Source organism: Pseudophryne corroboree, chromosome 9 (genome assembly GCF_028390025.1).
Source record: "Pseudophryne corroboree isolate aPseCor3 chromosome 9, aPseCor3.hap2, whole genome shotgun sequence".
Lineage (NCBI taxonomy): Eukaryota > Metazoa > Chordata > Amphibia > Anura > Myobatrachidae > Pseudophryne > Pseudophryne corroboree.
In genome coordinates, this window is record NC_086452.1 from 355,410,817 (window position 1) to 355,434,537 (window position 23,721).

Here is a 23,721-nt window from a genome sequence, read left to right on the forward strand (position 1 = left end):
CTCTGGAGCTAATGGTGTCCAGTAGCCTAAGAAGCAGAGCCCTTAACTAAGAAGAAGTGGGTCTGACTTCTCTCCCCTCAGTTCCACGATGCAGGGAGCCTGTAGCCAGCAGGTCTCCCTGAAAATAAAAAACCTAACAAAAGTCTTTCTAGAGAAACTCTGTAGAGCTCCCCTAGTGTGTGTCCAGTCACTCCTGGGCACAAAGTCTAACTGAGGTCTGGAGGAGGGGCATAGAGGGAGGAGCCAGTTCACACCCAGTCAAAGTCTTTTTAGTGTGCCCAAGCTCCTGCGGATCCCGTCTATACCCCTTGGTCCTTTTGGAGTTCCCAGCATCCTCTAGGACGTAAGAGAAATTCTGTTTATTTGATGAATGTAGGTACAAATATTCGTAGTAAAAATAGGATTTTAAATTACCTACCGGTAAATCCTTTTCTCGTAGTCTGTAGAGGATGCTGGGGTCCACATTAGTTCCATGGGGTATAGACAGGTCCCTTGGGAGCCATGGGCATTTTAAGAGTTTAATAGTGTGGGCTGGCTCCTCCCTCTATGTCCCTGCTACCAGACTCAGTCTAGAAACTGTGCCCGAGGAGACGGACATACTTCGAGAGAAGGAAATACACAGATAGTGGTGAGATTCACACCAGCTCACGCATACAACAAAAGGAAAGCCAAGCTAACAAACTCGGTACAATTCAGCAGCGGCTGAACCAACAATACTGAACCAAGTAACAATACAGGAATACGAAGCACTAGGCGGGCGCCCAGCATCCCCTACGAACTACGAGAAAAGGATTTACCGGTAGGTAATTAAAATCCTATTTTCGCTTACGTCCTAGAGGATGCTGGGGTCCATTTTAGTACCATGGGGATGTACCAAAGCTCCCAGAACGGGAGGGAGAGTGCTGAGGTTCCTACAGAACAGATTGACCAAACTTTAGGTCCTCAGAGGCCAAAGTATCGAACTTGTAGAACTTTGCAAACGTGTTCGACCCAGACCAAGTAGCTGCTCGGCAAAGCTGTAAAGCCGAGACACCCGGGGCAGCCGTCCAGGAAGAACCCACTTTACGAGTAGAGTGGGATTTAACAGATTTTGGACATGGCAAGCTTGACGTAGAAGAAGCATGCTGGATAGTGAATCTGATCCAGCGAGAAATTGTCTGCTTAGAAGCAGGACACCCAACCTTGTTGGGATCATAAAAGGACAAACAGAGCGTCTGACTTCCTGTGACAAGAAGTTTTCTTCACATATATTTTCAAAGCCCTCACAACACCCAAGGACTTTGAGGTAATTGAGGAGTCAGCAGCCACTGGCACCACAATAGGTTGGTTGACATGAAAGGCCGACATAACCTTTGGAAGAAATTGCTGACACATTCTGAGCTCAGCTCTATACACATGGAAAATTAAGTAGGGGCTTCTGCATGACAATTCCGACACACGTTAAGCAGACGCCAATGCCAACAGTGTGACCACCTTTCAAGTAAGAAACTTGTCGTCCATGTCCTGTAACAGCTGGAACCAATCCGATTGCAGGAACTGCAGCACCACATTAAGATCCCAAGGTGCCGTAGGAGGCACAAATGGTGGTTGAATGTGCTGAACCCCTTTCAAGAATGTCTGAACCTCAGGAAGAGCAGCCAATTGCTTCTGGAAGAAAATGGACAAGGCCAAAATCTGGACCTTTATGGAGCCCAAGCATAGGCCCACATCCACACTTGCTTGCAGGAAGAGGAGAAACCGTCCCAGTTGAAACTCCACTGATAGGAAACACCTTGGATTCACACCAAGACACATACTTTTTCCGAATCCGATGGTAATGTTTTGACTTTACTCCCTTCCTAGCCTGTATCAGGGTAGGAATGACCTTGTTTGGAATGCACTTCAGAGGTAAGATCTGGCGTTCAACCTCCATGCCGTCAAATGCAGCCGCGGTAAGTTTTGATAGGCAAACGGCCCCTGTTGTAGAAGGTCCTCGCAAAGAGGAAGAGGCCTCGGATCCTCCAGCAGTAATTCCAGAAGATCCGCGAATCAAGCTCTTCTTGGCCAGTCCGGAGCAATGAGGATCGCCTGAACTCTTGTTCTTTTTATGAGTTTGAGAATCCTTGGGATGAGTGGAAGTGGAGGGAACACATACACTGACTGGTACGTCCACAGAGTTACCAGTGCGTCCACCGCCACTGCATGTGGGTCTCTCGACCTGGAACAGTACCTCCGAAGCTTCTTGTTGAGGCGAGAGGCCATCATGTCTATTCTGAGGTACACCCCATCAGCTTGTCACTTCTGCGAACACCTCCGTGTGGAGGCCCCATTCTCCTGGATGGAGATTGTGTCTGCTGAGGAAGTCCGCTTCCCAGTTGTCCACTCCCGTAATGAAGACGGCTGACAGCGCCACCGCGTGCTTTTCTGCCCAGAGGAGGATTCTTGTTACCTCTGACATAGCCGCTCTGCTCTTCGTTCCGCCCTGTCGGTTTATGTAGGACACTGCCGTTACATTGTCCGACTGAACCTGAATAGCCTGATTTTGCAGAAGATGTGCCGCTTTTCGGAGGTCGTTGCATATGGCCCGTAGTTCCAGAATGTTTATTGGAAGGATGGATTCCAGACTTGACCACTTTCCTTGGAAGTTTTCCCCTTGGGTAACTGCTCCCCAACCTCTGAGACTTGCATCCGTGGTTAGAAGGATCCAATTCTGAATCCCGAACCTGCGGCCCTCGAATAGGTGAGAAGTTTGCAGTGACCAGAGGAGTGTAATTCTGGCTTTCGGCGACAGGCGTATCCACTGGTGCATGTGAAGATGTGATCCCGACCATTTGTCTAGGAGATCTAGTTGGAAGAACCTTGCATGAATCTTCCGTACGATAGAGCCTCGTAGGAGGCAACCATCTTCCCAGAATGCGAATGCACTGATGAACCGATACCCGGGCTGGGTTCAGGACATCACGGACCATTGATTTGATCACCAATGCTTTCTCCACCAGTAGAAACACCCCCTGCACTTCCATGTCGAGTATCATCCCCAGGAAGGGTAGTCTACTTGTCAGCTCCGAATGTGACTTTGGAAGGTTCAGGATCCACTCATGATCCTGGAGTAGTCGAGTTGAAAGAGCAATACTCTGCAACATCCACTCCTTGGAAGATGCTTTTATCAGCAGATAGTCCAGATATGGAGTTATGTTCACTACAAGTCTGTGGAGGAGTAACATCATCTCCGCCACCACCTTGGTGAACACCCTCGGTGCTGTGGAGAGGCCAAATGGCAGTGCCTGGAACTGATAGTGACAGTCCAGCAGCGCAAATCTGAGATTAGCCTGGTGAGGCGGCCAGATCGGAATGTGAAGGTAAGCATCCTTGACATCCAGGGATACTAGGAATTCCCCCTCCTCCAGACCTGAGATCGCAGCTCTCAGAGACTCCATCTTGAATTTGAATTCCCTCAAGTAGGGGTTCGATGATTTTAGGTTTAATATCGGCCTTACTGAACCGTCCGGTTTCGGTACCACAAACAGGTTTGAGTAATAACCTTTGTGTTGTAGGTGAGGTGGAACTGGAACAATGACATTTGTTTGAACCAATTTTTAAATGGCTTCCTGTAGGATAGCACTTTCATTCAGCGAAGCTGGTAAGTCTGATTTGAAGAATCTGTGAGGTGGGAGTTCTTGAAACTCCCGTCGGTATACCTGGGCAACAATATCCTATACCCAGGGGTCTAGGCAGGAAGACACCCAAACGTGACTGAAAGCTCTTTGCCTCGCTCCCACCTGTCCGACCTCCAGGCTGGGAGGTCCACAGTCATGCTGAAGATTTTGAGGAAACAGAACCTGGTTTCCGTTCCTGGGAACCTGTTGGTGCAGGTTTTCTGGACTTTTCCAGACCTCCTCTAAAGAAGGTGGGAGGGGGTTTGGATTTTTTACATTTTGCGGTCCGAAAGGACTGCAGTGTAGGAGAAGGATAAGATTTAATAGCCAGTGGTGCCGCTGAGGGAAGAAAGGTTGACTTACCCGCAGTTGCCGTGGAGATCCACGCATCCAGTGCTTCTCCCAAAGAGAGCCTGACCTGTGAAGGGTAGGTTCTCCACGCGTTTCTTGGATTCTGCATCCGCAGTCCATTGACGTAGCCAGAGTCCTCTGCGAGCCGAGACTGCCATGGAAGTAGCCCGTGCATGCAGCATGCCAAGGTCCTACATGGCCTCCACCATGAACCCCGCTGAATCCTGTATGTGATGCAAAAACAATTCAATGTCACTCTTATCCATAGTATCTAAGTCCTCTAGCAATGTGCCTGACCACTTCACTATGGCTTTAGAAATCTACGCACAAGCAATAGTGGGCCTTAAAGCTACGCCAGTAGCTGTGTATAAAGTTTTCAGTGTAGTCTCAATCTTGCGGTCAGCCGGCTCTTTTAAAGCGGTTGAACCAGGAACGGATAAAACCACCTTTTTTGACAACCTAGATAAAGAAGCGTCAACTATAGGGGTGTTTCCGACTTTTTTCTATCATCTTCAGGAAAAGGGAAAGCAATGAGAACCTGTTTTGGGATCTGGAATTTTTTCTCTGGGTTTTCCCAGGATTTTTTAAACAAGGAGCTTATCTCATTGAAAGCCAAGGAGGTAAGCGAGGATTTCTTACTTTCTGTAAAATAAGATTCCTCTGCCTGCTCAGGGAACCTTCTCAGTTCTGTGTAAAATGTCCCTAATGGCTTCAATCATTAGATGCACCCCCTCAGCAAGTGAGGCATCACCCCCCCCCCCCCCACCACCACCACCCTGCATATTCCCATCACTGTTCTCTGTATCAGAGTCGGTATCAGTGTCAGCTTGCATTATCTGTGCAAGTGTGCTTTTTTTGTGGGTACGTAGGGGGGTACTTAGACGAAGCAGTGGAGGCTGAGTATTCCTAGTTGAAATCTGGGATATCATGCCCGTAAAGAATCCACCCATGGGGGTTCAGATTCAGAAAGCTGGGAAAGTACATTGCAGTCCTGAGTACATGGAATAGACTCTTCAGGAGAAGATAAACAATCTGCAGTACAGAACACAGAGTCCTTAGACATGGTAACGTGGATATACACTTACACACCCACACAGGAAAATGTCAGACAAAGTTTCCTCCAGAGTACCTGCAGAGAAACACAGAGTATAAGGAGCCAGCCACACTGCGCCCCTGTGGGCAGTTATTATAAAAGCCCTGCGCTGACTAACCAACCTTAATTTGTACTAACAACACACTCACCCCCTGTCTATAACACCCTGGTACTGCAGAGGATAACTGGAATTATGTGTAGGTCAGCGTTCCCTCTCAGCGTCTTGCTTCCTATGATCTGCAGGGAGAAAATGGCGCTGGTGAGTGCTGGATCCGCTCTGAGAAGCCCCGCCCCATGTAATGGCACGCGGCTTCCCGCACAATTTGATTATACTGGCCTGAGGTTTTGTATGCTAACAGCGGGATTAGCCCGTTAGCTGCTTGTACCAGTTTAGGGTGATAGCGCTGGCCCAGGACGACCCTCAAAGCGCCTACACTGAGTGTTACTAAGCCCTCATGGAGCGCAGCCTGCCAGAGCTGCACTCCCACCCTTGTGCCGCCATTCACGTCGGCAACCCGCTAACCGGGCCGCCGGCGCTGTACTCGCCACTCTTCTTTCTTCTGGCTCTGTTAGGGGGTGGCGGTCATGCTGCAGGAGTGAGTGGTCTCCTCATGGGCTTACGATCAGCACCCTCAGGAGCTCAGTGTCCTGTCAGCGGAGATAGAAAACCATTAACTTCAAGAGTTGATTACTACTCCCCCTCCCTAAGTCCCACGAAGCAGGAAGGCTGTTGCCAGCAGCCTTCATGTAGCCTAATTACTTTATTAAAACAAAAACAAAAAAACTAAGAAAATTCCTAGGAGCTCCCCTATCTGTGACCGGCTCCTCCGGACACATTTTCTAAACTGAGTCTTGTAGGAGGGGCATAGAGAGAGGAGCCAGACGACTCTATTAATTTCTTAAAGTGCCCATGGCAGCTAGTGGACCCGTCTATACCCCATGGTACTAAACTGGACCCCAGCATCCTCTAGGACGTAAGAGAAAGTATCTATGTGTGTGTAAATAAGGTCCTACTACCGACAATTCACAATTGACAGATACAAAAGACAAAGAACACAAAGAAACAATTTAAAATCAAATGTTGGTGTTTGGTAGAAACGCTTTTGCATTTTACCCTACCATCAGCAGGGCGGACAATATTACTTATGATGTCCTTATTTTTTATTGTGTATAAAACTTGGCAAAACACACTCAATGAAATATACTTTGAACAGTGTGCTAGGAGTGCAAATGCAGCTCCTGGCGATAAAGTACAGAACTTCTCCAGCAGTGTCTCAAGGCAATCGATGTATCTTTTAACAGGTACTGTTAGTACTGGTTTTCCAATAAGGTACTCACTGCTTTGAGGTCCCGCTTGTGGTGTTTCTTGCCGCACTGATTGTGCTGCGGAGGTACGGATGTCTACCTGCAGACCGATGGAACTCAGCTCCGGTGGTCAGCGTTTCAGCGTGTCCGGATCCATGGTTCTGCAATCTACGCGTCTCGCCTGTGAAAGCTAGGCTTTGTCAGGATGCCAGATCGTTTCTTCTCCTGTCTTCTTATTCCTCTCTTTGTCCTTTCGTGTGGCCAATGCGTGACATCACGTCTGCCCTTACTGTGCGCTGTTCAAAAGCAATCCGACTGCCTTCCCTGTATGTGATGTTTGACAAGGGATCTTTCCTTAGTTGGGGCAGTGTTACAAACTGTAGTCCAAGGTTTATTCCAGAGGATTTCAGACGCTATATTAGCGCTTTATCAGTCAGAAGATTTTCCTCATATAAAGGGCAATTCTTAGCACACAACGTATAAAAGCACATATACATAAAAATAAAAACACTCACTTAGACATACTAACAAACAGAAAACACTGGATGTGTGAATAAATTTTATTTAAAAGTAATAAATGTGTATCTCGGAAGGAGCATATTATAACGGGGTATATTCAAGTATACTTAGATATGTTTAAGGCGTACTGACATGTAAACAGCTCTTGGTGTGGAAGTTTGTTGTTTATTCTAATGTGTTCATTATATATTTGAAATGGCACAGTAAGAGCTTCTATTCCCTGGGAATTTATATTTTAATTTTGTGATAGATTGCTTTTTATTGTTTTTATTCTAAATTGATAATTTATTCCTTTTTTTTTTTTTCCTAGTTTGTATCTATTTTTTGCTTCTACTGGGACAGCAGGATCTTCAGTTTTTGTTTGCAGACGCTGATCAACTGTTTCTATTAATGGATACAGTTACAGCTTGCAGGGATATTCTCTTGTAACTGTGTCCATAAAGTAGCTATTTCCTTGAAGTCAATTTGATATTATAGTTGAAATAATAGATGTGTGTCTAGTGATGTTATTGCTCTTTCAGGCATAGGGGTATATGCAATTGCGGTCGAATTCCCGAAATTGTCGAATTTCGGGTCATTTTCGACCAAAAAAAAAAATCGCCTATGCAATTCAGTGCTTTCCGACCAAAAAACGGACTTTCAAAATTCGACTTTTTGAAATTCGAATTTTTGCAAATTCGACTTTTCTGCAATGATACAAGTGCTGCAATTCGACCAAAGCATATTCAATTCAAGTTTGGAAATTCGACTTTTCTGCAATGATACAAGTGCTGCAATTCGACCAAAGCATATTCAATTCAAGTTTGGAAATTCGACAGCAGTGCTTTTAGACAGCAAATTCGTCATTTTCAATCCGCCACACTTTGGAGGGTGAAAACAAATAAAAAAATTTTAAACATGTTTTTTTTTGTGTTTTTTTGGGGGGGAATAGCAGATCTATTTATATTAGAAGGGATTAGGTACTTTTTTTTTTTTTTTTGGAGGCACAATTATTATTTATATATTTTTTAAAATATTATTATTTTTTTTTATGCTGGAACGGTGAAATCATAAAAAAAAATGGCGTGGGGTCCCCCCTCCAAAGCATAACCAGCCTCGGGCTCTACGAGCTGGTCCTGGTTCTAAAAATGCGGGGGGAAAATTGACAGGGGATCCCCCGTATTTTTAAAACCAGCACCGGGCTCTGCGCCTGGTGCTGGTGCCAAAAATACGGGGAACAAAAAGAGTAGGGGTCCCCCGTATTTTTAACACCAGCATCGGGCTCCACTAGCTGGACAGATAATGCCACAGCCGGGGGTCACTTTTATGCCGTGCCCTGCGGCCGTGGCATTAAATATCCAACTAGTCACCCCTGGCCGGGGTACCCTGGGGGAGTGGGGACCCCTTCAATCAAGGGGTCCCCCCCCCCCAGCCACCCAAGGGCCAGGGGTGAAGCCCGAGGCTGTCCCCCCCCATCCAATGGGCTGCGGATGGGGGGGCTGATAGCCTTTTGTGATAATAAAAAGATATTGTTTTTTCCAGTAGTACTACAAGTCCCAGCAAGCCTCCCCCGCAAGCTGGTACTTGGAGAACCACAAGTACCAGCATGCGGGAGAAAACGGGCCCGCTGGTACCTGTAGTACTACTGGGAAAAAAATACCCAAATAAAAACAGGACACACACACCGTCAACAGTAAAACTTTATTTCATACGTCGACACACACATACTTACCTATGTTCACACGCCGACATCGGTCCTCTTCTCCATGTAGAATCCACGGATACCTGAAAAGAAAAGATCAATATACTCACCTCAGCCATGGTCCAGAGATAAATCCACGTACTTGGCAAAAAAACAAACCGAACACCCGCTCCATGCCGAACTGAAAGGGGTCCCATGCTGACACATGGGACACCTTTCCACGAATGAGACCTGTCAGTGACAGCTGTCACAGAAAGGTCTCTAAGCCAATCAGGAAGCGCAACTTCGTTGCGCTCACCTGATTGGCTGTGCGCTGTCTGTACTGTGACAGCACATCGCAAAGCCGCTCCATTACTTTCAATGGTGGGAACTTAGCGGCTAGCGGTAAGGTCACCCGCCGGTCAGCGGCTGACCGGCGGGTGACCCCACCGCTACCCGCAAAGTTCCCACCATTGAAAGTAATGGAGCGGCTTTGCGATGCGCTGTCACAGTACAGACAGCGCACAGCCAATCAGGTGAGCGCCACGGAAGTAGCGCTTCCTGATTGGCTGAAGGGACGTCAGTGACAGGAGTCACGTGATGTCCCGGCATTCGGGAGAAAGGGGTCTGATGTGAAAGCATTGGACCCCTTTCTAGTCCGGTATGGAGCGGGTTTTTGCGTTTTTTTTTTTTTAAAACAAGTACGTGGATTTTACTCTCTGGACGTGGATTTATCTCTGGACGCTGGAAGGTGAGTATCATTTTTTCACAGGTACCCTCGGATCGTCGGAGACCGTGGCAGTCGGCGTGTCAACATAGGTAAGTATGTGTGTGTCGGTAGTGTGTAATAAAGTTTTACTATCAAGGTGTGTGTGTCCTGTTTTTATTTGGGTATTTTTTTCCCAGTAGTACTACAGGTACCAGCGGACCCGTTTTTCTCCCGCATGCTGGTACTTGTGGTTCTCCAAGTACCAGCTTGCGGGGGAGGCTTGCTGGGACTTGTAGTACTGCTGGAAAAAACAATATCTTTTTATTATCACAAAAGGCTATCAGCCCCCCCATCCGCAGCCCATTGGATGGGGGGGAACAGCCTCGGGCTTCACCCCTGGCCCTTGTTGGCTGGGGGGGGGACCCCTTGATTGAAGGGGTCCCCACTCCCCCAGGGTACCCCGGCCAGGGGTGACTAGTTGGATATTTGATGCCACGGCCGCAGGGCACGGCATAAAAGTGACCCCCGGCTGTGGCATTATCTGTCCAGCTAGTGGAGCCCGATGCTGGTGTTAAAAATACGGGGGACCCCTACTCTTTTTGTCCCCCGTATTTTTGGCACCAGCACCAGGCGCAGAGCCCGGTGCTGGTTTTAAAAATACGGGGGATCCCTGGCCAATTTTTCCCCTGCATTTTTAGAACCAGGACCAGCTCGATGAGCCCGAGGCTGGTTATGCTTTGGAGGGGGGACCCCACGCCATTTTTTTTTCGGGTTTTTCACGTTTTTTTACCGTTTTTTAAAATCGCGGCAAAATCCGCCAAATCGGCCGATTTTCGCCCGCGACTCTGGCGAATCCGTTTTTCATTGAATATGGTGAATTCCGGAAGCCACCTTCCGGGATTCACCTGTCGAATTGAGTCGAATTAAAAAACGGCGAAAATTGCCGCGAATTCGACCGCAATTGCATATACCCCATAACCTGATATCGCTGTTGTACTGGCCTTTGCGTTTTATGTTGATTACTCTTTCAGGAATGGATATAGTTTGAAATCTGTATTTAGTCCTTTTGGAGTCAGAGTACCCAATTCGAAGATTAGCCTTGTTTCTTCCTCCAGGAGGCTCGAGTCCCAATCCCCTCCTCTCCATGGTTTTTTTTATATGTTTCAGTCCTGTGAATTCTAAGACTGATGGGTGGCTTACATGCATGAGTTTAAAGTGTTTGGGGAGGTCATGATTTTCCTTTTCATTCTTGATATTATTCAGGTGTTCATTGATCCTAATATGAAGCTTGCGGATGGTTTTTCCCACATATTGTAAACCGCAGGGGCAGGTAAGAAGGTATACGACTCCTATGGAATTGCATGTAGTTTTCTCTTTTTTTAAATTCTTTGTTTGTGGTCCTTGATAGAATACTTTTTATTGGTTTGGTTGTATCCTTCCCTGTTTTTTTACAGGCTGGGCAGTTGTTACAATTGTAGAAGCCAGACTCTGTGGGGGTCATTCCGAGTTGATCGTAGCTGTGCTGAATTTAGCACAGCTACGATCAGGCACTCAGACATGCAGGGGGACACCCAGCACAGGGCTAGACAGCCCCGCATGTCAGTGCCGCCCCCCTTCTCCCCCCGCGCAGAAATGCAAAAGCATCGCACAGCAGCTATGCTTTTGCATTTGAGGAGTAACTCCCGGCCAGTGCAGCTCCTGTGGCTGGCCGGAAGAACCTCTTCGCTGCCCGGGTCTCAGCGGCTGCGTGTGACGTCACACAGCCGCCGCGGCCCGCCCCCTCAACGGTCCGGCTACGCCTGCGTTGGTCGGACCGCGCCCCCTAAACGGCGGCTTAATGCAGCCGTCCAGCCCCCTCTCGTCCAGCGACCACATCTGCCTGTCAATCAGGCAGAGGCAATCGCTAGGCAACGACGGTCTTCGGGCGTCGGCGCATGCGCAATTCCGACTTGATCGCTGCGCTGCGATAAACTGCAGCGAGCGATCGGGTCGGACAGACCCCCTATATTCCCAAGCCCTGTGTTCTTCCCTTTGTGTTCTACTTTCAGATGGCTTCTTATTAGATTTTTACTAATCATTGGTGCATGTCTATATATAATTCTTGGTTGTTGTGGTGGCAACAAAGTTTTTAATTCATCGTCAGTCATAAGGATATGCCAGTGTTTTTTCATATTGGTCTCCAGTAATTCCCTTTGTCCAGAGAAGTTGGTGATGAACAGCAAGTACATATGTGTTTTCTTTTCATTTTTTGTGTTATATCATAGGTGGTCTGTTCTGTTTATAGTTTCTATTTCTCTTTTGTCTTTCTCTAATTTTTCTATTTTGTGGATATCCAATTAGCCACGGCTCATGGATTCACCGGAAGCTTACCTATTAGCCCCAATAGTCAGTGCTTATCCCCTGATGCTGGCACTTATTGGGGATTGGTTTCACCTGCCTCAGGCATGCAAAAACAAATCCGCGTTATGTGGTAGTTTTAGCTGCAGTAAGTGCTGCGAAAATACATAGGTCTGCGGCTTTTCGCGGGGCCTATGTATTTTGGCATGGAAAAATAGGGGGTTCTCGTGTGAACTAATAGGACAGGAGTGATAAAAGAAATTACGGAAAAAATGTTTTTTTTACAGCCGTGGCACTATCACTGGTTATTGGAAAACCCTAATCTGACTTTATTGCAATATTGTATGACTGGTTGAGATTTAAGGAATTTGAGGATTACAAAACCCCTTACTTCCCTCCCTTTGGAGACCGTTCTCTACCCCTACTGCTAGCCCCCTCAGCTCCTTCTGTACATCCACAACTCCTGCTTTCTTCTTTAGGTAACATCCCCTTGCCGGACCCTTTAGGTTGCTCATATCATTTGACAATCCTCCCTCTTACCTGAGACAAAGACCAGCACCCACTACCCCTCCAGTGCAGAGTCTCAGCGTGTCTCAGACACACTTCAATACAGCGAGCTGCAAGCCACTTAGGAAATCCAGCCAGCAAGTGGGCAATGTCTGGGCGGTAAAAATATCTGTGCAGCTAGTAAGTGGGCAATATTTGGTCTGTAAAAATATGTCCAGCCAGCAAGTCAGCAGTATGTGAGCTATAAAAAAAAGTATCTGTCCAGCTGGCAGTATCTGGGCTATAAGAAAATATCTGCACAACCAGCAAGTGGACAGTATCTGGGCCACTTTCAAAAATGTGTTCAGCCAGCTGTTACCTATAAAGAGTAAAGAATTAACATCAGAAACCAACTACTACACTGTACAGATTCTCTTGAGCACTGCAAGGCTATGGCTTGTACATACTTAATACTGGAAAGAATGCAAATTACACTTCATACAAAAAAATGCAAGAATTTCTTGACATCTTTGCTCCAGCAATAATATGTGAACTACAAAAAAAAATACATTCCTATTTCAGTGTTCTGTGTGACGAAATGACAGACATCTCAGTTCTGAAGCAGCATATTACATACATTAAATATGTTTGTCAACTTAAAAAAAAAAAAGAGATTAGTGTTAGTTTTATATCAACATGTAATATCATTGATGGCAAAGCTGAAACTATACCTAACAAAATTATTGAAAGACTTGGCAATATGGAATACAAAGAAAATCTAACTTGGTGGGCCTAGACACTGATGGAGCAGCTGTCATGATTGGGAAGCACAAAGAGTTAGCAAAACCATAAAAAGATGAAACAGGTTGAATCATGGTCTACTATTGTCATTGTATAAACCACTGCCTGGCTCTTGCTAGTGCCCAAGCAGCTGCTGAGGTGCCTTATTTTGTAAAATGTAATGATATCTTAAGACAACTGTGATTTTATTTTGAAATACCCCAATTATAATGGCTGGTTTAACTGACATCCACAATATATCATGAACAGTTCTCCGATTATACTTATTATGGCCAGTGACCATAGGTGGCTGTCTGTCGACTTTGCCGAACAAAATGACATCACAGCTGAAGGTTTAAGCAAATGTTTGAGAACATACAATTTTGGAGCTTAATTTAGGAAGCTTTCATGCCTCATTTGTCTAAAGTGTCTTACGTTTGGCAAATACAAGATGCTAATTTAACAGAAATAGATCCGATCTACAACACTATGCATTATAAGACACACTTGTTAACCGTTTCTAAAAATTTCAGTCTACATCTTGATGGTGAATGGTCAGACCTTCATATAAATTGTTCTGATGCAAATGCTTACGCTTGTAAAATTAATATCTAAGGTAAATACATAGACACAGGGCATGTTACAGAGCTGGATGATGACGCAGTAGTGGCAGCAATGAATTTATGCGAGTGCGGCAGACTATTGGCTGTCTACCGAGATGCCCACTGGCTGCTGCTCAAATTCGCCGTGATGCGTAAGTAGTCACACCATCGAGCAAACATTAGCCGAGATACTGACAGTTAATAACTAATCTGTGAATGCAGTGACCAGTCCACGGAAATCAATTAGTTGTACTGTGCTGCATATGACTGGTGCAGTGTCATGATGAAAGGAAAAGGACTGAGGATAGCAGGAACAGTATCAGCCAGTGTTAAGAACAGAAAGGTTTGCACAGCAAAATGAGCCTAACAAGCAAATGCTCCTAAAGACACTTTCTTCTGCATGATTTCACATGGCTTTACAGGTAAACAAATTCAATATACCAGGATCTCCTTTGTAACCATAAATATTTTACATACAATTTGCTACAGCAGGTGGAAATACAGAACCATACAACCTTTCAATGACTATTTACTGGACACTAACATATTTATAAAACCATATTAAAAGGATACTTGCACTCCAAATGAACCAACCTTTCCAGAGGAACACATGCTTAATAAATATAATTATTTTACAGTGCATATAAACAATACTTCCTCAATACAGAATTCTACCCAAAACTATAAATGATAGGTGGAATTTCCTAAATTAACCATGTTCCCAAAAGAAAGGTAACTTATCTGAGGTCTGTCATTCATTCTTTTTGGCAGATCCTACAGTTTTTATATACTATTTTAAGCCACAAGTATCTTAAGATACAAAATACACAGGTAAGAGCACAATTTAGCGGTACATAGTGGATGTGTACCGCCTTGAGTGTCTAACTGATAATGGAGCTTCACACTTTGTACTAAAGTCTCTTAGTAAGCATCTGCAATTATTCACAGCCAGCTAAAACTGTGAATGCAGAAATGCAAATTGCACATCATCCAGTAGACAATGTGACTTTTAATATGTCATTACATTTTACAGTGTAGATTGAAGCATAATGTAGGTGTCACAATTATGTGGTGTGAAAAGCAGTATAGTTTATACTAGAAATCAGATACAGCACAGTAGTCAGGGTGTAAACAGTCCTGCACCATATCTGCACATCACCCCCAAACCCAGTCACTAACTCGACTGTTGCCTTTTCTTCCTCCCATCCTCTGGTTAACGTACAACCTGTCTGGACTCCTGCAACACAAACTTCATCACTGAAACACATAACTCTATACTGTTGAAGCAACTGATCCTGTTCATTTAACCTTACCTAATTACTCATTGGTGGTGAACCTGCAGCTCAGGAACAGAACAAGTGAAATACGTGACTGGCATCTTCAGTCTACAACGTCGCCAAAAGCTGATAGGTGCGAGTGGTAAGGAACCACTCCAGAAATATAATGACATTTTCACTTACAATAGTACATATGAATAGCATGGCTACAACTATTTTGCAAGGCCAATAATTTTATTAATTTACTTCAATGATTATACATGTACAGTACCGATAATCCGGCACCCTTACTTCCAGCACTGTGCCAGATTATCAGTGGTACATACAGCGACATTCCAATGGTTACCCTCCTGCCCCGCCGCCTAGTCCTACACCTTCTGCAGCTGAACTCCCCCGCCTGCTGCATCTAAACCAAAATGGAGGGATACATCCAAACTTCAAATACAGTACATCTCCAACAGACATGAAGCTACACGTCAGTCAGATAAGTAGGAATCTTGGGTACATAATCCCGGCACTCAAAAGACAGACAGTGGAATCCCGATGGCCAGAATCCTGACATGTCCTGGTAAGTAGTTTCATCCCTTGCTCTAACCTTCCCCTCACGCAGCCTAACCTACACAACCCTCCGCAGACTGACCCTATCCCTCCCCCTAGTGCCTAACCCCTGTACTTGCCTCCGGGATCTGTAGGGATTCTGATCACATCCCCTCCATTATATAACAAAGTGTCCCATGCAATACAAATGGGTCTGTGACTCAAGGTCGGCACCAATTTGTTGACACACCTTAGGTCAACATGCACAAAAGGTCGACATGGAAAAGGTCGACATAAGTTTTTTATGTTTTTTGGGTGTCATTTTCTTCATGATGTGACCGGGAACCCCAATTAGTGCACCGTGTTCGCTCGCCATGATTCGGGCAAGGCGCCTCACTGGTTACCATTCCCAATCGTAGTCCACGTAAATCGTAAAATATGAAAAAAGTTCAAAAAAGTAAAAATATTGTGAAAAAAATCATGTCGCTATTTAGGGGAATAGCGGCTCCGCAGGAGACAGGGCACAAAAGTAAAAGCTTTAGGATCAGGTGGTGTGCACTGGCTCCTCCCCCTATGACCCTCCTCCAAGCCTCAGTTAGGATACTGTGCCCGGACGAGCGTACACAATAAGGAAGGATTTTGAATCCCGGGTAAGACTCATACCAGCCACACCAATCACACTGTACAACCTGTGATCTGAACCCAGTTAACAGCATGATAACAGCGGAGCATCTGAAAAGATGGCTCACAACAATAATAACCCGATTTTTGTAACAATAACTATGTACAAGTATTGCAGACAATCCGCACTTGGGATGGGCGCCCAGCATCCACTACGGACTACGAGAAATAGAATTATCGGTAAGTAAATTCTTATTTTCTCTGACGTCCTAAGTGGATGCTGGGGACTCCGTCAGGACCATGGGGATTATACCAAAGCTCCCAAACGGGCGGGAGAGTGCGGATGACTCTGCAGCACCGAATGAGAGAACTCCAGGTCCTCCTCAGTCAGGGTGTGCCCCTGACCAAGTATCAGCTCGGAAAAGTTGTAAAGCCGAGACCCCTCGGGCAGCCGCCCAAGATGAGCCCACCTTCCTTGTGGAATGGGCATTTACATATTTTGGCTGTGGCAGGCCTGCCACAGAATGTGCAAGCTGAATTGTACTACACATCCAACTAGCAATCGTCTGCTTTGAAGCAAGAGTACCCAGTTTTTTTGGGTGCATACAGGATAACAGCAAGTCAGTTTTCCTGACTCCAGCCGTCCTGGAAACTATATTTTCAGGGCCCTGACAACATCTAGCAACTTGGAGTCCTCCAAGTCCCTAGTAGCCGCAGGTACCACAATAAGCTGGTTCGGGTGAAACACTGACACCACCTTAGGGAGAAACTGGGGATGAGTCCGCAGCTCTGCCCTGTCCGAATGGACAATCAGATATGGGCTTTTTTGAGACAAACGCCGCCAATTCTGACACTCGCCTGGCCGAGGCCAGGGCCAACAGCATGGTCACTTTCCCTGTGAGATATTTCAAATCCACAGATTTGAGCGGTTTAAACCAATGTGATTTTAGGAATCCCAGAACTACGTTGAGATCCCACAGTGCCACTGGAGGCACAAAAGTGGGTTGTATATGCAGTACTCCCTTGACAAACTTCTGGACTTCAGGAACTGAAGCCAATTCTTTCTGGAAGAAAATCGACAGGGCCGAAATTTGAACCTTAATGGACCCCAATTTGAGGCCCATAGACACTCCTGTTTTCAGGAAATGCAGGAAACGACCGAGTTGAAATTTCTTCATGGGGCCTTCCTGGCCTCACACCACGCAACATATTTTCGCCACATGTGGTGATAATGTTGTGCGGTCACCTCCTTCCTGGCTTTGACCAGGGTAGGAATGACCTCTTCCGGAATGCCTTTTTCCCTTAGGATCCGGCGTTCAACCGCCATGCCGTCAAACGCAGCCGCGGTAAGTCTTGGAACAGACATGGTACTTGCTGAAGCAAGTCCCTTCTTAGCGGCAGAGGCCATGAGTCCTCTGTGAGCATCTCTTGAAGTTCCGGGTACCAAGTCCTTCTTGGCCAATCCGGAGCCACGAGTATAGTTCTTACTCCTCTACGTCTTATAATTCTCAATACCTTGGGTATGAGAAGCAGAGGAGGGAAGACATACACCGACTGGTACACCCACGGTGTTACCAGAACGTCCACAGCTATTGCCTGAGGGTCTTTTGACCTGGCGCAATACTTGTCCAGTTTTTTGTTCAGGCGGGACGCCATCATGTCCACCTTTGGTCTTTTCCAACGGTTCACAATCATGTGGAAGACTTCCCGATGAAGTCCCCACTCTCCCGGGTGGAGGTTGTGCCTGCTGAGGAAGTCTGCTTCCCAGTTGTCCACTCCCGGAATGAACACTGCTGACAGTGCTATCACATGATTTTCCGCCCAGCGAAAAATCCTTGCAGTTTCTGCCATTGCCCTCCTGCTTCTTGTGCCGCCCTGTCCGTTTACGTGGGCGACTGCCGTGATGTTGTCCCACTGGATCAATACCGGCTGACCTTGAAGCAGAGGTCTTGCTAAGCTTAGAGCATTGTAAATTGCCCTTAGCTCCAGTATATTTATGTGGAGAAAAATCTCCAGACTTGATCACACTCCCTGGAAATTTTTTCCCTGTGTGACTGCTCCCCAGCCTCTCAGGCTGGCCTCCGTGGTCACCAGCATCCAATCCTGAATGCCGAATCTGCGGCCCTCTAGAAGATGAGCACTCTGTAACCACCACAGGAGAGACACCCTTGTCCTTGGAGATAGGGTTATCCGCTGATGCATCTGAAAATGCGATCCGGACCATTTGTCCAGCAGATCCCACTGAAAAGTTCTTGCGTGGAATCTGCCGAATGGAATCGCTTCGTAATAAGCCACCATTTTTCCCAGGACTCTTGTGCAATGATGCACTGACACTTTTCCTGGTTTTAGGAGGTTCCTGACTAGCTCGGATAACTCCCTGGCTTTCTCCTCCGGGAGAAACACCTTTTTCTGGACTGTGTCCAGAACCATCCCTAGGAACAGCAGACGTGTCGTCGGAAACGACTGCGATTTTGGATATTTAGAATCCACCCGTGCTGTCGTAGAACTACTTGAGATAGTGCTACTCCGACTTCCAACTGTTCTCTGGACCTTGCCCTTATCAGGAGATCGTCCAAGTAAGGGATAATTAAGACGCCTTTTCTTTGAAGAAGAATCATCATTTCGGCCATTACTTTGGTAAAGACCCGGGGTGCCGTGGACAATCCAAACGGCAGCGTCTGAAACTGATAGTGACAGTTCCGTACCACGAACCTGAGGTACCCTTGGTGAGAAGGGCAATTTTGGACATGGAGGTAAGCATCCTTGATGTCCAGGGACACCATATAGTCCCCTTCTTCCTGGTTCGCTATCACTGCTCTGAGTGACTCCATCTTGATTTGAACCTTTGTATGTAAGTGTTCAAAGATTTCCCATTTAGAATAGGTCTCACCGAGCCGTCTGGCTTCAGTACCACAATATAGTGTGGAATAATACCCCTTTCCTTGTTGTAGGAGGGGTACTTTGATTATCACCTGCTGGGAATACAGCTTGTGAATTGTTTCCAATACTGCCTCCCTGTCGGAGGAAGACGTTGGTAAAGCAGACATCAGGAGCCTGCGAGGGGGAGACGTCTCGAATCTCTATGGTCCTGACGGAGTCCCCAGCATCCACTTAGGACGTCAGAGAAAAGTAAAAATATTGTGAAAAAAATCATGTCGACCTATTTATGGTGTTGACCTAATGGTGTCGACCTGGAGTCCGGATACCACACAAATAGGTAAAATACCCCAAACTCATACAATATCCCAGTGCATGTGGGCAGATCACAAGGAAGTTGAGTCCAATCCATTAGAAGAGTATACACCAATTCATTGCATTCAGGCCATCCTAGCCCTGGGTTCCTGTCTATAGACAGACAGTTAAAAGATAGACAGTCATTAGTTAGACACTATATGGTCGACAGTCAAAAGTCAGACAGGGTCAAAAGTCAGACAAGGTCAAAAGTCAGACAAGGTCAAAAGTCAGACAGGGTCAAAAGTCAGACAGTCAAAAGTCAGACAGGGTCAAAAGTCAGACAGGGTCAAAAGTCAGACACAAAAAAAGTTAGTTTTTTCTGTTTTTTACAACTTTTGCCTCATTTACTATCCATGTCACACAAACTATTACCTTTTAGTAAAGTTGTGGTGAGCGGAGCGGAATGAGACACCGAGCCCGAAGCGTGGCGAGCGGACAAATTTCACCAATTTTGGGTTAAAAATGTTTTTTTTTTAAAAATATTTTTTTTTTGTGTGTCTGACTTATGACCCTGTCTGACTTTTGACTGTCGACCATATAGTGTCTAACGAATGACTGTCTATCTTTTAACTGTCTATGAGCTATACCACACCCCCTAGCCCTAGCTACCTGCACTTTGGCCGGCATTAATAGGCAAGTGAGATGTATGTGTAAGTCTACACTGATAAAAGATGCACCAAGTCAAGTAACTGGAGATAACAACAGATCTGAGACAATTTCTCAGCTAGTCCCAAAAGGCACTATAAGACAAGATTCCTGTGCCACATTTAAGACTTTCAGGGCTCTAACCACCACCAAATTTGGCCATCCTGGTGGGTGTAATACAGACACAATGCAAAATATAAATTAAAATTTGTCGACACTGCACACAATGCGGGGTTCTCAGCAGCATCTCCCACCTGCTACAACTAATTTAGAGATTTTCTTTAACTTTATACAAATGTGAATTTAAATACAAGGAAAAAACATACTCAAGTGATCTCTTCCTCGTCTCTGTAGTGCTGGTCTTTTCAGCTGCTGAAAAGTAGATGTTGATGGGTTATTGGTCAGTACACTGCCTTGGATTTGCTTTGTGTCGTTATCGGCTGCCTCTTTATTCTGTGTATATGCCTGCGTAGCTAAAACGTCAATTTCCTCCAAATCATCAGCTGTGAAGTCTTCACCATCTCCAAAAATGTCTTCCATGACTTTGGCCTCGGTAGTACTGGCTAATCTGTGACGTTTTGATGGAGGATCCCAGCCTTGATCATAACAAGGATTGTGGGATGTTGCGGGGGAGATGTTAGCATAAACACGATACAGCATTGAGAGGTCCCTTTTCTTGGTAGAAAACAGAGTGTTTGTTGACATAGTGTGCAAGCCAGGTTCCCTGCAAAGGGCACCAGAATAAGTCAATAAACCACAAAACATCTGCGAGCAGGTGTAATAATACAGTTTGAACTATGGTAGCCAATTCCGGGATTGGCCGGGATTCAATCCCGGGGATTTCAGGATTGGCCACCACTATGCTTTTTTCTATGCCGGGCAGCGTTGAGCGTCCTCAGGAAATTCAGACGCTGCCCGGCTTACCTTGCTCAGCTCCCCCAGCTGTGCACACTACGCAGTGTGACGTGAAGTCAGAGGTCACACCATGCAGCCAGCCAGACCTCATCTCCTGCACTGCCCCACATCTCACCTCCTCCAGCAAGTCCCTCTATCTTGCCCTGCCCAGTCCACAAAACTCACTGTAACCTGGACGGACGGGAGGGTGGGCTACACTTAAGAGGACGCGGGATTGATCATTTTTCAATACCGATCTCCGGGATTGAAAAAATGGCCTAGGATTGGCCACCTTAGTTTGAATAGCCAAACCTCCAATTCAAAGATTTTTTTTTTTTTTTAATCTGTCATTTTATTTCTTCCTCATAGACACCTTGCCCTAACACGTAAATGACTTGTATACTTTCTGGCTACAATATACATACACCATAGTGTGATGCTATGCACAATATCTACAATACACAGTTTTATAGGAGAGAGAAATAAAAAAAGACATTCTTTTCTCACCAATACCCCTTTTCCACTGCAACGCGGGAAATAGCCGATTCTATCAACCTGGCAATTACACTGACCAAAATCCTGGGTTTTGCATGGTCACATGCTAAAAACTGGTATTTTGAAACCAGTGGAAAAGGGGTATTATCAAGCATAAAATAATAATACTGCATTTTTAAGTAACAAGAAAGCATTAAGGTGTAGATCTCTTTCTTATAAAACAGTGCACAAGCCAGATCCTAAGTGAATGCAGGATTGGATAAATTAATGTATTTTTTTTTTTTATTATAAAAAAGCAGTCAAAACTACCAGCTAGTTCAGGCCTAGCCAACCTGTGGCTCTCCAGCTGTTGTGGAACTACACATCCCAGCATGCCCTACCACAGTTTTAGCATTCCCTAATAACAAAACTGTGGCAGGGCATGCTGGGATTTGTGGTTTCACAGCAGCTGGAGAGCCACAGGTTGCCAAGGCCTGAGCTAGTTAGAGGACATACACAATTCGGTCCCTAACCCCAAGCAAAGAGAGACCTGTAGCATTCATTCACACAGGTATTCTATCTACTGTGGCAGAAACGGGTGTGGTTCATCAAATCGACAGTGTCTAGGTCGACAATGTTTAGGTCGACCACTATAGGTCGACAGTCACTAGGTCGACATGGATGGAAGGTCGACAGGGTTTCTAGGTCGACATGTGCTAGGTCGACAGGTCTAAAGGTCGACATGAGGAATTATTTTATTTTTTTTGTGTCGTTTTCTTCGTAGAGTGACCGGGATCCCAAATTAGTGCACCGCTTCGCTCGCCATGCTTCGGGCATGGTGCCTTCGCTCCGCTACCGCTTCGCTCGGCACACTTTACCGTTCCAATCGTAGTCCACGTGGATCGTTAAGTATGAAAAAATTTAAAAAAAGAAAAAAATGTGAAAAACTCATGTCGACCTTTAGACCTGTCGACCTAGCACATGTCGACCTAGAAACCCTGTCGACCTTCCATCCATGTCGACCTAGTGACTGTCGACCTATAGTGGTCGACCTAGACACTGTCGATCTTCAGACCGGATCCCGGCAGAAACATCCAGTTGTAGCTTATTTGGCTACAGTGTAACAACTACAAAGTTGTCACTCTTTCCCAGTTGGTCTTACACAGTATAGATATAGGTAACCCTTGTTCCATAGCAATAGCATACTGCAGGCATTGCACCAGGATACTGTGCTTTTCAGGAGTCTGGAACTATAGGGAATGGATAAAGTATATATATATATATATATATATATATATATATATATATATATATATATAATCTTATCTATCTTCCCCTGATTAGTCAGAGACTTTTAAAGGCTTTTACATAAGGCTAAAGAAGTAAACAGATAATAAATGTATTGGCCAGGTATACTTATATAGTCATTCGATATGGGTATATATCTTTATTCCAGGACAGAGGCGACAGGACTATGGAATGTACACCACCTGCACAGTGGCCCGGCTGCTGTACCTATACAGCGCTGTGTGCAGGGCAGCGATGGCCATTGGTTACACAGGGCGCTGGGAGGCAGGCCGTCTCATGTGGCCGCTTACACTGCACTGCCAAATGTTGCGGCCTAAAGAGGAAACCGGGTTCTGGTTGCAGTCCCTACCCGAGCTCGGTGTCACATGGTGGCTCCGGGCCTCTGCTACTGCTCACCCCGAGAATCAGTCATGTTTTGGCGGCTTCACATTCACAGCCAACACGGGCTGAAAGCGGAGCCAATCAGCAGCCAGCTTGTATATAGCGATCATGTGACGGAGCGGAAAGAGGGAAGATGGATTTGTAAGAGAAGCGCTGATTGGAAGCCGTTCTTCTTTGCAGTATCTACTTTGTTTTCTGTTGTCATCCCTTCACTGAGATGGGACATCGAAAGAAAACATCGGAACATTATGTTTTCAACATTGATTACAAAACATTATTAAGACCTAAACATTGGTACAGTGAGACCAATGTTAACCGATGTTACTATATTTTTTTTAAATAAACTGGCTACCTAAGCATATAATGCACTAATAATCTACTGTAATGATAAATCATCCTTCTATTATGTTTATCTTGTTGGAGGCTCACAGTTTACATACACACGTATCATTTTATATATCTATCTATATATATTACACACACTGCTGGATTAACTTTGGAGCAGGTGAAGCTACAGCTCGAGGCCCACCATTTAATATAGGCCAACAGAATTTCTGGTTTACTTATGGTGGAATGGGCCAGTATTCCAAACCACATTACCTACTGGCGTGGCCGCTCTGGTACCTGCCATGTGACGGATGAGTGACACTAACCAGTGTGCCATGAGGGTGAACCACTCCTTCTCCTCCCACAGTCCCAAGTAACATGGCCTAGGAGCTGGCATCGGGATAACAGCATACTTGCCTACTTTTGAAAATACGTTTCAAGGAGATTATAGGTGAGGTGCGACGTTGAGGGGGCATGTCATGTTCCACTTATTGGTGTACCTATTGCCACTCAATATACTGCCCCTGAAATAAATATATTGCCCCC

General features: G+C 45.6%; 1 protein-coding gene across 4 annotated transcripts in view; it reads right to left on the reverse strand.

Annotated features, from left to right (window-relative positions):
- Positions 1-22,941, reverse strand: part of ATRIP (ATR interacting protein) — a 234,081-nt gene extending 211,140 nt beyond the window's left edge. The window contains exons 1-2 of one of the 4 annotated variants that reach the window (XM_063940701.1): positions 22,817-22,941; positions 20,118-20,515 (exon numbers count right to left, since the gene is read on the reverse strand). In XM_063940701.1, the coding sequence (XP_063796771.1) occupies positions 20,118-20,496 (379 nt within the window). In that variant the 5' untranslated portion in view covers positions 20,497-20,515; positions 22,817-22,941. Of the gene's footprint in view, positions 1-20,117; positions 20,516-22,575; positions 22,599-22,816 lie in introns of those variants that run through there. The other 3 variants (XM_063940698.1, XM_063940699.1, XM_063940700.1) reach the window with 3 other exon arrangements.
- Positions 22,942-23,721: the final 780 nt, after the last annotated feature.